Here is a 13,164-nt window from a genome sequence, read left to right as displayed (position 1 = left end):
GTCTCAACTACCTGACTCTGCCGTTGTTGAGGGAAGCGGCCACAGACAAGACGTGAATGAACGGCGGCCAGGTCGGCCGGCTGGCTGTAGTTGGCCAACCCTTGCACAAGGGAAAGACATAAACCCTACACACGGTGATTTTTTCAAACGTGCTCCTTCTAAAGGTCCTAATAGCCGATACCCCGCTTCATTTCTGATTCAAGTTTCAGCTATTTATTTGTGAAGAATAATCAATAGCCAAGACCTGAGATTATTAATATTACTAATTTTTCATCAGAACCATTGGCCAAATAATGAGTCATCAGTTGAGAGCTCATGTTAGGTCTAACTAGACACGTAGCCTTGTGTAAGTTATGGCACGACTCTAAACCCAGTCTTTTATCTGTAAGATTAGAGGGTTCAATCTCATGGTTTCTTTCTTTCTTTAAAAAAACCTCACTGCTTTTTACTTTTTTACAGAACTAATTCATGTTGATAATAGCACATTTAGAAAACAGTTAATCAGAAAGGACAAAAATCCCCACTCTACTACTAAGAGATACCACTGTTAACATTTTGCTACATGTCCTTTCAGTTGTATATTGAATTAATGATTCTGTTTATTTTTCTATCTGTCGTTTAAATAGCAAAAATGAGATCATATTAAACAGCTTTGTGACCTCAAATTTTCATTTGCTATAACATTAACATTTTCCTGTGTTAAGAAATATTTTTCTGTCATATTTATTAGAGTAGTATTTTATTATGTGGGTGTACCATAATTCATTTAGCCAATACCCTCTATAATTAGGTTGTTTCAATTTTTTTGTTCTTACAAACTCATTGCAATGGACATCTCTGTAGAGAAAATTTTCAACACATTCATCATATTATATATTTCCTTATTTAACTTTAAAGCTTTTTCATAATGTAGCAGTCATTCCATGTTTGGCCAGCAGAGGGCATGTTAAGCTTTCCTTCCCAGGACAAGGCCATGAGGCCGTTTCTATCGTATGTAATAAAAAGTGGTTTCATTGTGAAAACTATTCAGTTTTGGAACTTTAGTAATCAACACACTCCAAAGGGAAACATAAAAGTCATTTATTTTTCTAACACTATTAAACACACACACATACCCCAATACTCAAATAATAAACTGTTTTGTTAGGACTTAAACCCAAAAGGAATAAAAATGACCTCTTTGCTCAACTTAGAATAATTGAAAGGAGTACTCTATTTTATGAAGAGACACAGTCTCTGTAGAAAATTATGGCGATTAGTGACAAACTAGCAGGAAAGGCAACTCAATCCTGAAAACACCAACTTTGCCCGAGAAAAGCCCAGACAGCCCCAGGATTTGTAGCTCCCTAAAAATAGTTTGGAGTAACACTGAATATAGTCTTACCTATACCATTTCTTACTGATTACCTACCAGCCAGTTTTGGGTAGGAAATACTATAAGTTGTAAGATTGAGCTCGAAGAAAGGGTTTTTATGTGTATTTTTCTTTCTTTCTTTTTTTTTTTTTTTTGAGACAGAGTCTCGCTCTGTCACCTGGGCTAGAGTGCCATGGCGTCAGCCTAGCTCACAGCAACCTCTAACTCCTGGGCTCTAGTGGTCCTTCTGTCTCAGCCTCCCAAGTAACTGGTACTATAGGCATGTGTCACCATGCCTGGCTAATTTTTTTCTATGTATTTTTAGTTATCCAGATAATTTCTTTCTATTTTTAGTAGAGGCTGGTCTCGAACTCCTGACCTCCAGCGATCCTCCTACCTTGGCCTCCCAGAGTGCTAGGATTACAGGCGTGAGCCACCACGTCCGGCCTGTGTATTTTTCTTGATTTTCACCAAGACCATAATGTCCTGAGGGTAGCAATCTGCCTATACTTTTTGGCACATACAATTACACTTACCAAATTACTAAGTACAAGGGAGGTACTTAAAAGTTGTCAGCTAACACTAATGATGAGTTTCTATTCTTGCACAAAGACGATTATTGAGAGGCCGAGGAGAGTAGCAGTTAAGGCACAGGTTGTGGCGCCAGGCCGCCTGCATCCGTCTCCAGCCCCGTCACTGACTCCTGTGCAATCTCGGGCGAAGTACTTGACTTCCCTGAGCCAATGTTTCATCGTCTTATAAAACATCGGCAGTAATAGTACTCACCTCAGGGGTAATTACTAAAAACATTAGCAGGCCACATGGTCTCTGTCTCAACGACTTAACTCTGCCATTGTTGAGGGAAGCAGCCAGGCGGGCCAGGTTCTGCTCACTGGCTGCAGTTTGCCAACCCTTGCACAAGAGAAAGAAATCCTATACATTGTGATTTTTTCAAACGTGCTCCATCTAAACATCCTAAAGGAATTATTAATTGAGTTTAATCGGTGAAGTGGTTAGCACAGGGCTGAGACCGAGAAGCTCTTGATAAATGTTACTAGAATGATCACCTGACTGGATGGTTCTGCACAGCTGATGCTTTCTCCAAGCTTCTCCCACAGTCACTGCGGACACCAGCCCCCGCCTGGCTTCCCGCTGATGTGGCCGTGGCCACGCTGGGTCCAGGAAGCTCCCCGACGGCCACAGGCCACGCCTCCACCCTGGCCCCTTGCCCAGGAACCTCTTCTGGAACTTTACTCCAGCCATCTTTTCATTTGTTCCACAGGTGTTCCACTCGATTAAATCATCACCTCTCACAAATACACAAATCTTCATAAATAGCTGATGGTGGTCTAATGTGCCATATGGAACAGAAATGCTTTTCTTCACTTTTCTGTGCGCAAGCAAAATGTGCTCAGGACAGAGAGAGACAGGGCTTTGTGAAAGAAGGGACAGCAGTAGGGACGGAGGTGCCACAGCACTTGCTTCTGCAGGCCGGCTGCCAGTCGAATGCTGTCCTGAGTCAGCCCTTCTGGAAGTGGCTTCCTGTTCGAGTACACTCCTGCCCGGAGTGTACGGTGGGTTCTCCAGGGGTGGGCAGGTAGGGGAATAAAAATCATACATTGCTTTACCGGCAAGTATTGGGATCTGGGTGGGTTACGGTTCAGAGATGTTCTTCCCTCCTGTTCTGATGGGCTCCAGATGGGTACACGACCTCTTCCCCACAAAGCTGGTGACATAAGCTCACACAGGAAACAAGCAAAAAAAATCATGTTATGCTGAAGCCGATTTAATTGCTATTTGGACGTTGTAGCAGTTAATTAAGACTTCATGAGGAAATGGGACTTAAGAGAGCTGAACTCTTACCGCGGCCGGGACTCCCCAGGTTGGAGACTGGGTGCCTGGGCTTCTGGGAGAAGAAAAAGTGAAGAGAAGGAAAGAATTTTGGCGGCAGAATAGCTTGGACATTTAGATGTGATTTATTAGGCATTAAAGAATCCAAAAAGGTTTTTGAGCAAAGAAGTGACTTAAAACATAATGTTGTTCACAGGATTGATCTGGCAGCAGTATTTATTTTAAATGGAAGGCGACAGGGCCGGGGGGGGGTAGAGTGGAAAGGGCATTAGGGCGAGGCTTGGGGCTGGATACCCGGTCACCACAGTGACCAGCGCTAGCTGGGGGAGTGCAGGGGTGGGGGCTCATGTAAAAAGCCTTTTTTTTAAATTTAAAAAATTTTTTTAGACACAGGGTCTTGCTCTGTTACCCAGGCTGGCATGCAATGGTGCAATCATAGCTCATTGCAGCCTTAAACTCCTGGGCTCAAGCAATCCTCCTGGCTCAGCCTCCCAAGTAGCTGGGACTACAGGTGCACCTGGCTAATTTTTAAATTTTTTGTAGAGTAGGGGTCTTGCTATGTTGTTCAGGCTGGTCTCAAACTCCTGGTCTCAAGTGATCTTCCCAAAAGTGCTGGGATTAGAGCCGTGAGCCACTGTGCCCGGTCTTGTGTTAAGAGACTTGACTTGACATGGCTGAGCCTGTTTCTTCAACTGTCAAATGGTTTGTATGCCAGAAGTTTCCTGGGAAGATTAATCATTCACCGAGTATTTTACTTGGTTCCTAGAAAGTGCCAGATACTTTGTTAGGTGCCAAGGATACCAAAATGGAAAAGAAAAAACATAGTCTCGGTCCTCCAGGAACTTACACTGTCTAGTGTAGGAGACAGGCAATGAAAAAGCAACAAATAGATTAAAAACTGCAAAGTGTGATAAGTACCATGAAGAAGGTAGGCAGGAGCGGGATCCACCTTTCGGTTCAAGAGGGCAGGGAAAATCTCCCTGAGAAGTGGAACTTCCTGAGTCCAGAGAATTGAGGAGCCTGTCAGGCAGAGCAGAGGGAAGAACATTCCAGGGAGAGGAAGAAGTGTAGAGGCAGGAAAATCTCGATGTGTTCCAGAAATAGAGAAGCCTAGAGCCCAAGGGGTGGAGTGGGAAGAAAGGCCTGTGATGGGAGGGAGGGGACAGTGGTGCTGGAGCCTGGCAGGAGTCTGGGCCCTCTAAACGAGGTGGTATGCCACCAAAAAGTTCCAAGTGGGGAGGGTCACGTCCAGATGTGTATTTTAGAACTACGATCCTGCCGTGTGCTGAACAGACTTGAGGGTGCAAGGGTACGAATGGGATATTGCTTGGGAGGTCATCTACCGCAGCAGCCTAGGTGACAGACGGTGATGTCTTAGATCAGGGTGGGAGCAGTGGAGCTGGAGGGAAGTGGATGGATTCAAGAAATACTTGAAGGTAGAATGAAAGATCTTGGATGTGGGTGGAAAGAGGGAGGAAGAGGATGAAATCAAGTGTGACTCTTAGGTTTCTGGTTTGAGTGACAGGGTAGAAAACATTGCAATTACTGATACAGATATGACCTGTCTGTATAGGTACAAATTTGGGGGCAGAAATGAAATAACATGTTAACCTCCCCTAATCTCATGAAACAAAGGGAAAAAAAAAAAAGAGACAGAGAGAAAGAACATGTTAAATATCTTTTTCAGTGCCTTCCATATAAAATACACTCAAAAAATGGGAATTATTACTATTATCTAGCCATTCTGTGTTCCGTAACAATGGAGTCTAGAAAACTGGAAACAGTAACTTCTTTGTCCTTGAATACAGTATACAAAAGCACGAAACAGAACCGGATTCTGGAAGTGGATGGCAACAGGTTCGCTCTGAAATAAATTACAGAAAACATCACTAAAAAATTCTGACACCTAGAGGGGAATATGTAAAATACAGCCAACTGGAGAAACTGGTTTATCAGAACACCAGGTCTTGCGCTTCTCTGAAATCACATTAATGAAAACATGTAACTACCAGAATGCTTCACACTTAAAGCTTTTATTTTGAAAAATAAAATACAAAAGTCATTAAGTTGTAAATGTATAACGGTAATTTTCCAACTTCTCAGAAATAATACAATGAATTACTTAAATAATTAAGATATTTAATATTATCCACATCAATACATTTAAACAGGCCCATGTGTTCTGCAAAACATTAGAACATGTATAGACAACCTATTCCAAAATGAAACTGCCCAATTTTGTTTACAGGATGCCATTTTGAAACCCTCCCCTTGAAAACAAAGTTTGTAACGTGGTAAGAAAGGATGAGGACAGGCGCAGTTTTGACAGAAAGCACGTGACCCTTCTGGGCTCCTTCTCGTGGGGCTGTGCGTGTTATCAGGGTCAAAAGCTCTTCACTCAGGAAGCCGATCACTCCAGGAGGCCCAAATGTGTGCAGACACCTCCACCCCTCAGCAAATGAAGAGATGTGGCCACAGTACAGATGCTCCACTGAGCTCAGCAGGGGACAGCCAGTTCTAGAAACTTCCCTTCCACTGAAAAGGCAGCCGTCTTTCCTAGGGCAAAAAACAGAATGTGGTTACAGGTGTGGAGTTCCAGTCCATCCCCCTGCGCCATCACCACCTCCTTCCCGGCTGGGGGCCCAGCACAGGCAGAGCAGGCTCCTGCGGGCCAGGGACGGCAGTTATTGGGAGCCGCTGCCGCGGAGGGGGAGGCGGAAGGGGAGGGGGCCAGCGGCTGCCGCGGAGGGGGAGGGGGCCAGCGGCCGCCGCGGAGGCGGGGGAGGGGGGCAGCGGCCGCCGCGGAGGCGGGGGAGGGGGGCAGCGGCCGCCGCGGAGGGGGGAGGGGGGCAGCGGCCGCCGCGGAGGGGGGAGGGGGGGCAGCGGCCGCCGCGGAGGGGGGAGGGGGGGCAGCGGCCGCCGCGGAGGGGGGAGGGGGCAGCGGCCGCTGCGGAGGCGGGGGAGGGGGGCAGCGGCCGCCGCGGAGGGGGGAGGGGGAAGGGGGGCAGCGGCCGCCGCGGAGGCGGAGGGGGCAGCGGCTGCCGGAGATGCACGCTTCCCTCAGCCCGGCTTGCTTTCAGGTGCCTGCCAGTCACTGCTACGTTCAAAACAAGCAGATGGCAGCTAGTGCAAAGGCCACCACTGCCCCTTTCTAAATGACTGCAACTGTCACCTGCAACTGAAGCTACTGTGGGGCACTGCGGGGGCATCACACGTCCAGGGGTCACCATGCTGCTTCCTTATCATTTGAAAAAATGGATCCTAAGGTTCCTCAAAGGAAGCTTTAGAGAACACAGTGACTGTCATTCAAATGCCAAAGAGACCCAAAAGATAAGAAGAAAGACTAGCATCTAAGATGCTCGCCGTCTCCCCAGCTTGCCCTGCGTCCTCACCGTGTATGGGCACCTCGAGCTGCACAGGCAAACAGGGACGCGACGCGGCTGTGGCGTCGTCTCCCGTGGCGCGGCGTCAGTGAGCCAGAGTGCGTGTGCGTGAGATTGTCTATCAATTTGGAAGGCATTTTGGATAAACAAAATTATCCAAGGCCTGATCTGATAACTGCTGTTAAACACGCATAACCACGAAGCACAAGTCTAATATTCAGCATTTGCTCCTTAGCGAAATGGCAACCTTAATCCTGAAACCGATCAACATTAGCTCGCTGCCACCCACGAGTCTGACACGACACAGCGGTGTCCATGTGCCTCTTACGTCTACAATCCATCGACACACGCAAGTCATAAAAATCTCTTATTCAAATTATTCAACCCCAGCTTTCTCGTAGGTACAATCAGAGTTATACCACCTGCTGGCCAGGGACTTGAGAACTGAATGAAATCATATATATAAAATTAATCATGTGTCATATATCTTATATATCATATGTCATATATATTCATAATATATGTAACTATAAAATGCTTGGTATTTTATGCTTGATATGGAGCATGTACTCAATGATTAAGTAAAAATAAAAACAAAAATCAGCACAGCAAGCAAAACTACGAGAAAAAAATCAGTATCAGATTTTTAGAAAAACTGTTCAAGTTCTAAATGATCAAAGGCATCACTATATTATTCAGAGCAAAACAGAATCTTAACAAAGATTTGGAGTGGGTAGGAGTCCTGAGCCACTACGTCAGGAGATCTGGATTTAGAAGCCACCTTTGCCACTAATGAGCTGCCATCCCTGGACATGCACTGATGACGTACATGTTCACAGATACCACATACGGGGGCTTGGAAGGCATGGCTGGCCTCGTTCACACTGTAAGCCTTAGCTACAATGAGACAACGCAGGTTACAAACGTAAGACATAATATATTAAAATGAGCAAAGGCTAGCTTGAAAACCAACCAGCAACAAACAAAGTGTGGAAACGTTTGCAATTCCAGCACACAGAGAAAGCAGCACGGGGGCGGGGGGGCGGGGGGGGGGGTGGAAGAAGCCCTGGCCGGATGTCAGGAGATGGGGTTTGGGTTAGTTAGCTCTGGGTTTTCCCCACCTCTGACTTTGACAAATAACCTGCTCTCCCTAGGATCAGTTTCCTTATTAGCAAACAGGCAGCTGGGCTCGACGGTCTCTAGATCCTTTTCAGCTAAAATAGTTGATAATTTTAAATTCTTCCTCATAATGAAAATAACTAACACTGTTTTTGAGCTTATTCTATGCCAGGCTCCGTGTAGACATTATTGTGATTGATTTTGACCGCCACTCTCTTATTAATGTGATCCTTGTTTTATAGATGAAGAAACCAAGGCACAGAGAAGTTAAGTAATTTGCTCAATGCCACACAGTAAGTGACAGAGCCAGGACTGCAACCCGGGCAGCCTGACCCTGGCCACACTGCCTCCTGTGAGAGCCCAGGCGGGAAACCCAAAGACCCGGCAATGTCCCGCAGCTCTCACCTCACGTATGAAAGAGGTTCCTCGTTCTGCTACTCCACTTGCTCAGTCTGCCGAAGGAAGCAAAAGATGTTTTATCGTCCTTGAAGCTGGTCAGCATGAGAAGTGACTGCACCCACTGCAACATCAAGCTTTCCAATGAACTCAGTCTGCTTCTGTTGTATAATAAAGAATTTGGCCTTTCTTCCTGGTTCCTGAGAAAAGACTCTAATTCCTTGGAAATTCCCAAGCAACAGGAATGTCTTCATTATTTATGAGTCCCTTAGAGCACAGCTGAGTTTATGGTAAGAGATGAGCTGACTCAGGACAGGGGCTGGTCACCACAAAGACCATCCGTGGGTGAGAGGGTTGGGGCTCCCGGCCAGCCTGAACTCGGGGAGGGGAGGCTGGCTGGACACCGAGTTCAATGACACAACAGATGATGCATTCAATCACGCCTGCGTAAATCAACCCTGATAAAAACTCCGGGTGTGGAAGCTCAGTGGAGCTTCCTGGTGGTGCACACACAGATGTGCCAAGCGGGTGACGTGCCCTGATTCCACAGGGAGAGGGCACAGAAGTTCTATACTCGGGACCCTCCCAGCCCCAGCCCTGTGTGTCTCTTCATTTGGCAGGTCCTGATTTGCAGCCCTTATAGTAAAACTGTAATGGTAAGTGTCGCGCTTTCCTGACTTCTGTGAGCCATCCGGCCACTTACTGAACCTGAGGGTGCTATGGGCTTCAGTTTTCTCCTTCACTGGAAGTTAAACCAAAGTCCTCTACAGGCCCTTTTCTAAGTGTGTGTGTGTGCACGTGTGTGTGAGGGAGGGAGAGGTCCATTAAATGAAACTAACTATAGTGAGGGGCTCTGAAGTGTCTAAGTCTTTTGCCCAATTTTTAAATCTTTTTCTATTGATTTGTAAGAATTCTCTATTCTATAGATGAGCCCTTTGTTTCAAACATTTTCTCCTACTTAACAGTTACTTTTTAATCTCTTTATGATGATTTTTAATAAGTAAACATTCTCAAATTTTTTTTCTTTTTCTTTTTTTTTTGAGACAGGGTCTTGCGTTGTTACCCAGGCTGGAGTGCAGTGGCAGCTCACTGCAGCCTCAAACTGCTGAGCTCAAGTGCTCCTCCTGCCTCAGCTTCAAAGTAGCTGGGACTACAAGTGAGGGCCACCGCACTCAGCTAACTTAAAAAAAATTTTTTTTTGTAGAGATGGGGTCTTACTATGTTGCCTGGGCTGATCTCAAACTCCTGGCCTCGGTGATCCTTTTGCCTTGGCCTCACAAAGTGCTAGAATTACAGATGTGAGCCACCACACCCAGCCTACATTTCTCAATTTTAATGTAGTCCAAATTACGCATCTTTAAATGAATGACTAGTGCTTTTTATGACTTAAGAAATCCTCTCCTCTTAAGGCCATGAAGATATTCTCCACTCTTCATTATTTTGCCTTTCACATTTAGGTCTACGATCTACCTGGTAATGATTTTTATGTGTGCTGTGAAGCAGGGGTATCCCTTTAGTTTAAGTCTCAAATTCCTTTTCTTGACTCCTTCAGACTTATTAGCAAGCTACCCTTTGGATCTGACATTCTGTCAAGACTGCCTCTGGGATTTTTCTCTGGCTCCAATTTCCACAGCCCGTGAACGAGTCTGTTCATGAATCTACCCAGGTTTCTGGGACATCGTACCCAGCCTGGGCCCAGAGCCCTGCGCTCCTGTCTCGAACAGTTGATCAGAGTCTTCTGGATAGACCAGGAGTTCCTTGAGGAGACCTTTTATCCCCGCTCTGTCTCCTGAGGACTTATTCCAATTTCTCACCCATAACAGACACCCAGTGAACATTAGGTATCAGAAGGCTGGAGCAGATTCACCAAGGCATGCTCCTTATATGTGGAAGGCTGTGTGGTGTGTGCATGACCTCAAGTACTTGGATTTTAGTTATCACTAAAGTATTTCCCTAGTTTTAGAAAACACTGGGCTCTCTGAAATTAAGACTGTGTTAAATTGTTATTAAAATCAACAAGTACTAGAGGCCACTTTTTCTTCCACCAGCACATATCTTCATCTCTTTTTTTCCCCTCTATTATTCTCTTTTGTTTTCTTATTTCTTTTTAATTCCATTATCTCTTTTACAAGACTACTTCAATGCAAGAGCTGATCTATTACATATTATACATCAAGAGGAGGAAGCAGATACAGTACCTGGGATTGTTCTTTAAGAAAGTCAGGTAGTTGAAATTCTCCTTTATGGACCTGGAAGAACAAAGCAGGTATGAGTCTAAGGACAGAGGCTGGGTTTACTGCTCTGTTCACAATGAGTCAGAACGAGGGAGAGGCCTGTCAGCTGAAGAGCAGCCCGAGGCAGGACGGAGTGAGACCCTGGTCACACCGACTCCCTCCTCCCCCACGGGCACATTTGCCTGAGCGCTCACAAACCTGGGCTGGCTGGGAGAGGGCTCGGGATACCTGAAGAGGGAAAAAAAGCATCCTCATATCCCCAATCCCAATTATATTAGCTGAGAGAAAACAAGGCCAGGCAGTTCCCCTCAAGCAATGAACACAGAATTCAGCTTATGAGTAAGCTCCTCTCGGTTGCTGTTTGAATTCTCCAAGGTTATAACCCCGATTTAATCCAACTTTACTTTTCTTAATTTACCTGATATTCTCATGATTTGAATATTAGATGATCCTTAAAATGATATATATTTTAATCTCACAAAATTTTACAAATAAAACTTACTGTTTTTAATTTATAAAAAGCAATGTTTCCAATATTAGCAATAATGGGTAAATAGTTTTTTCAAATGCCATTTATTACGTCAAAAAACCACACCAGATATCTAAGAATAAATCTAATAAAAGATGTGTAAGACCTTAACATGGAAAACTATAAAACATTATTGAGAGAAATTAAAGACCCAAATAATACATAAGACATACCGGGGATAAGAAGATTCAACATAGTAAAGATGTCCATTCTCCTCAAAGGATTCTCAATCAAAATTCTAGCAGGCTTTTTTTTGGGGGGGTGGGGGGAGGTAATTTCAAGTTGATTGTAAAAGTTACATGGGAATGCAGAGGAAAAAATAGTCAAGGTAGTCTTGAAAAGAACAAAGTAGGAGAACTTATTCTACCATGTATCAAGACATTATTATTATACAGCTACAATTAATCTGTATTATATAGCTATAGATATGAGCTGGACTAATTATATATCTATAATTAAGACAGTAGGGGTTCTGCCACAAGGATAGACAAATATATCAATGAAACTGAAAGAAGAGTCCAGAAATAGACCCTCATATACAGACACCTGGTTTATGACAAAGATGGCATTGTAGAGCAGTGCAATTAGAATGGATAAAAAAATAAATGTGGTCTATGTATATAATGATATACTATACAGCAATACAAAATGAACTACTGCTGTATTACCAACAACACAGATGAATTTCAACATATAATGATGAAGAGGGTGGCAGGCCAGATCCCAAAGAATAATATACAAAAAATTCAAAAAAATTTAAAGCTCATAAGTAGGCAAAACAAATCTATGATGTTAGAAATCAGGATACTGGTTACTCTGGGGAGGATGGAAATGGTAGTGATTGAGAGAGGGGCCGAGAGAGGCTTCCCGGGGGCTGGTAAGTCTCTGTCCTGATAGGAATAGTGATCATGAGGATGTGCTCATTTTGCGATCATCTACTGAGATATGATTGGTGTACTTTCCTATATATATGTTATACTACAATCACAAAATTCAATAAACAAATTAAACCAGTGGTTTAATACTAAAAATTTACTGTGAAAACATATACACATTGTTTAGGTACAAAGATGTTTGTTTCAACACTGTTTGCAATAGCCAAAAAACCTGGGAACTAATAATGTCAATCAAGAGTGGAAAAGTTTGGACTTGAGACTAACTATTGCAGCCAGAAACTAAGGATAGTTACTGGAAAGAGTGCCACTGGGTGGCCCCTCAGAGTACAAAGAAATCTAAATGGTGAATCCTCAGCCTACAAACCTAAAGAAGTTTCTCCTTTTACTGATCCATTTGTAAATGCAGCTGCATTACTTTGGAGACTCAGAGAACGAGCGTACTTTTTTCCTGTCTATTTTTTTGCAATGTCTAAAACCTGGTCTATTTTTAAGCGGCTAAGGCCCACAGCATGTGCCTTGGCTGCTTTACTGACCCAGTTCAAGTTTGCTCTGCCCCAGTTCCTCTTCCATTGTCAGGGGGTTAGGTTCCTAGGCAACTTTTCTCATCTTCCTCACATCCTCTCAGACACTGAATCTCCTTTCTTTTAGCTGGCTTCCTTTTTTATTTATTTACTTTTGAGACAGAGTCTTGCTCTGTCACCCAGGCTAGGGTGCAATGGCATCATGATAGCTCACAGCAACCTCAAACTCCTGGGCTCAAGTGATCCTACTCCTCAGCCTCCCAAGTAGCTAGGACTACAGGTGTACACCACCACACCTGGCTAGCTTTTCTATTTTTAGTAGAGACGGGGTCTCGCTCTTGCTCAGGCTGGTCTCAAACTCCTGACCTCAAGCGATCCTCCCGCCTTGGGCTCCCAGAGTGCTATGATTGATTATAGGTGTGAGCCACCGCGCCCAGTCTTTAGCTGGCTGCTTCTGCTAGCATTTAGGCAGGAGGTCCAACTCAAGCCCAGGCTGTCAGGCAGTCAGTGGCAGTGTGAGGCTCAGAAGGCCCCAGCCCAGCACCCTTCCATTATACCATGCTCTTTGCATCTTACATTCCCGTTAGCAAATCTAACGGTTAAATCTTCCCTTCTCTTTTTGGTTTGTTACAAAAACCAGTAAGGCACGATGGAAAATTTAAGTGAGAGCAGGAAACACTCTAAATGCCTTCTAGGTACTGACAGTTCCAGATAGGTAAGTCTTATATAAAGGAAAAAAATCCCAAGTATGTGATGTCACAAATGTAATAACCAAAAGGGGCCATGGTAAAAATATCACATAAAGGCTCAGGCTAAAAATCAGTGGGAAGGTATCTGCTAGGGAACGAATGCCTCAAAAGTTAGGAACAATACTTACAAAA

At 44.4% G+C, this 13,164-nt stretch overlaps 1 protein-coding gene across 3 annotated transcripts in view; it reads right to left on the bottom strand.

The window, feature by feature from the left end:
- Positions 1–5,219: 5,219 nt before the first annotated feature.
- The window catches only part of TPST1 (tyrosylprotein sulfotransferase 1), a 103,969-nt gene continuing 96,024 nt past the window's right edge, over positions 5,220–13,164 (bottom strand). For all 3 annotated transcript variants that reach the window (XM_069485631.1, XM_069485630.1, XM_069485629.1), the window contains exons 4-6: positions 10,302–10,352; positions 8,113–8,159; positions 5,220–5,761 (exon numbers count right to left, since the gene is read on the bottom strand). In XM_069485631.1, coding sequence (XP_069341732.1) covers positions 8,142–8,159; positions 10,302–10,352 — 69 coding nt within the window. In that variant the 3' untranslated portion in view covers positions 5,220–5,761; positions 8,113–8,141. The remainder of the gene's footprint in view (positions 5,762–8,112; positions 8,160–10,301; positions 10,353–13,164) is intronic.

The sequence above is a fragment of the Eulemur rufifrons genome, chromosome 14, assembly GCF_041146395.1.
Source record: "Eulemur rufifrons isolate Redbay chromosome 14, OSU_ERuf_1, whole genome shotgun sequence".
Classification (NCBI taxonomy): domain Eukaryota; kingdom Metazoa; phylum Chordata; class Mammalia; order Primates; family Lemuridae; genus Eulemur; species Eulemur rufifrons.
This window is presented reverse-complemented; position numbering and strand designations above follow the sequence as displayed.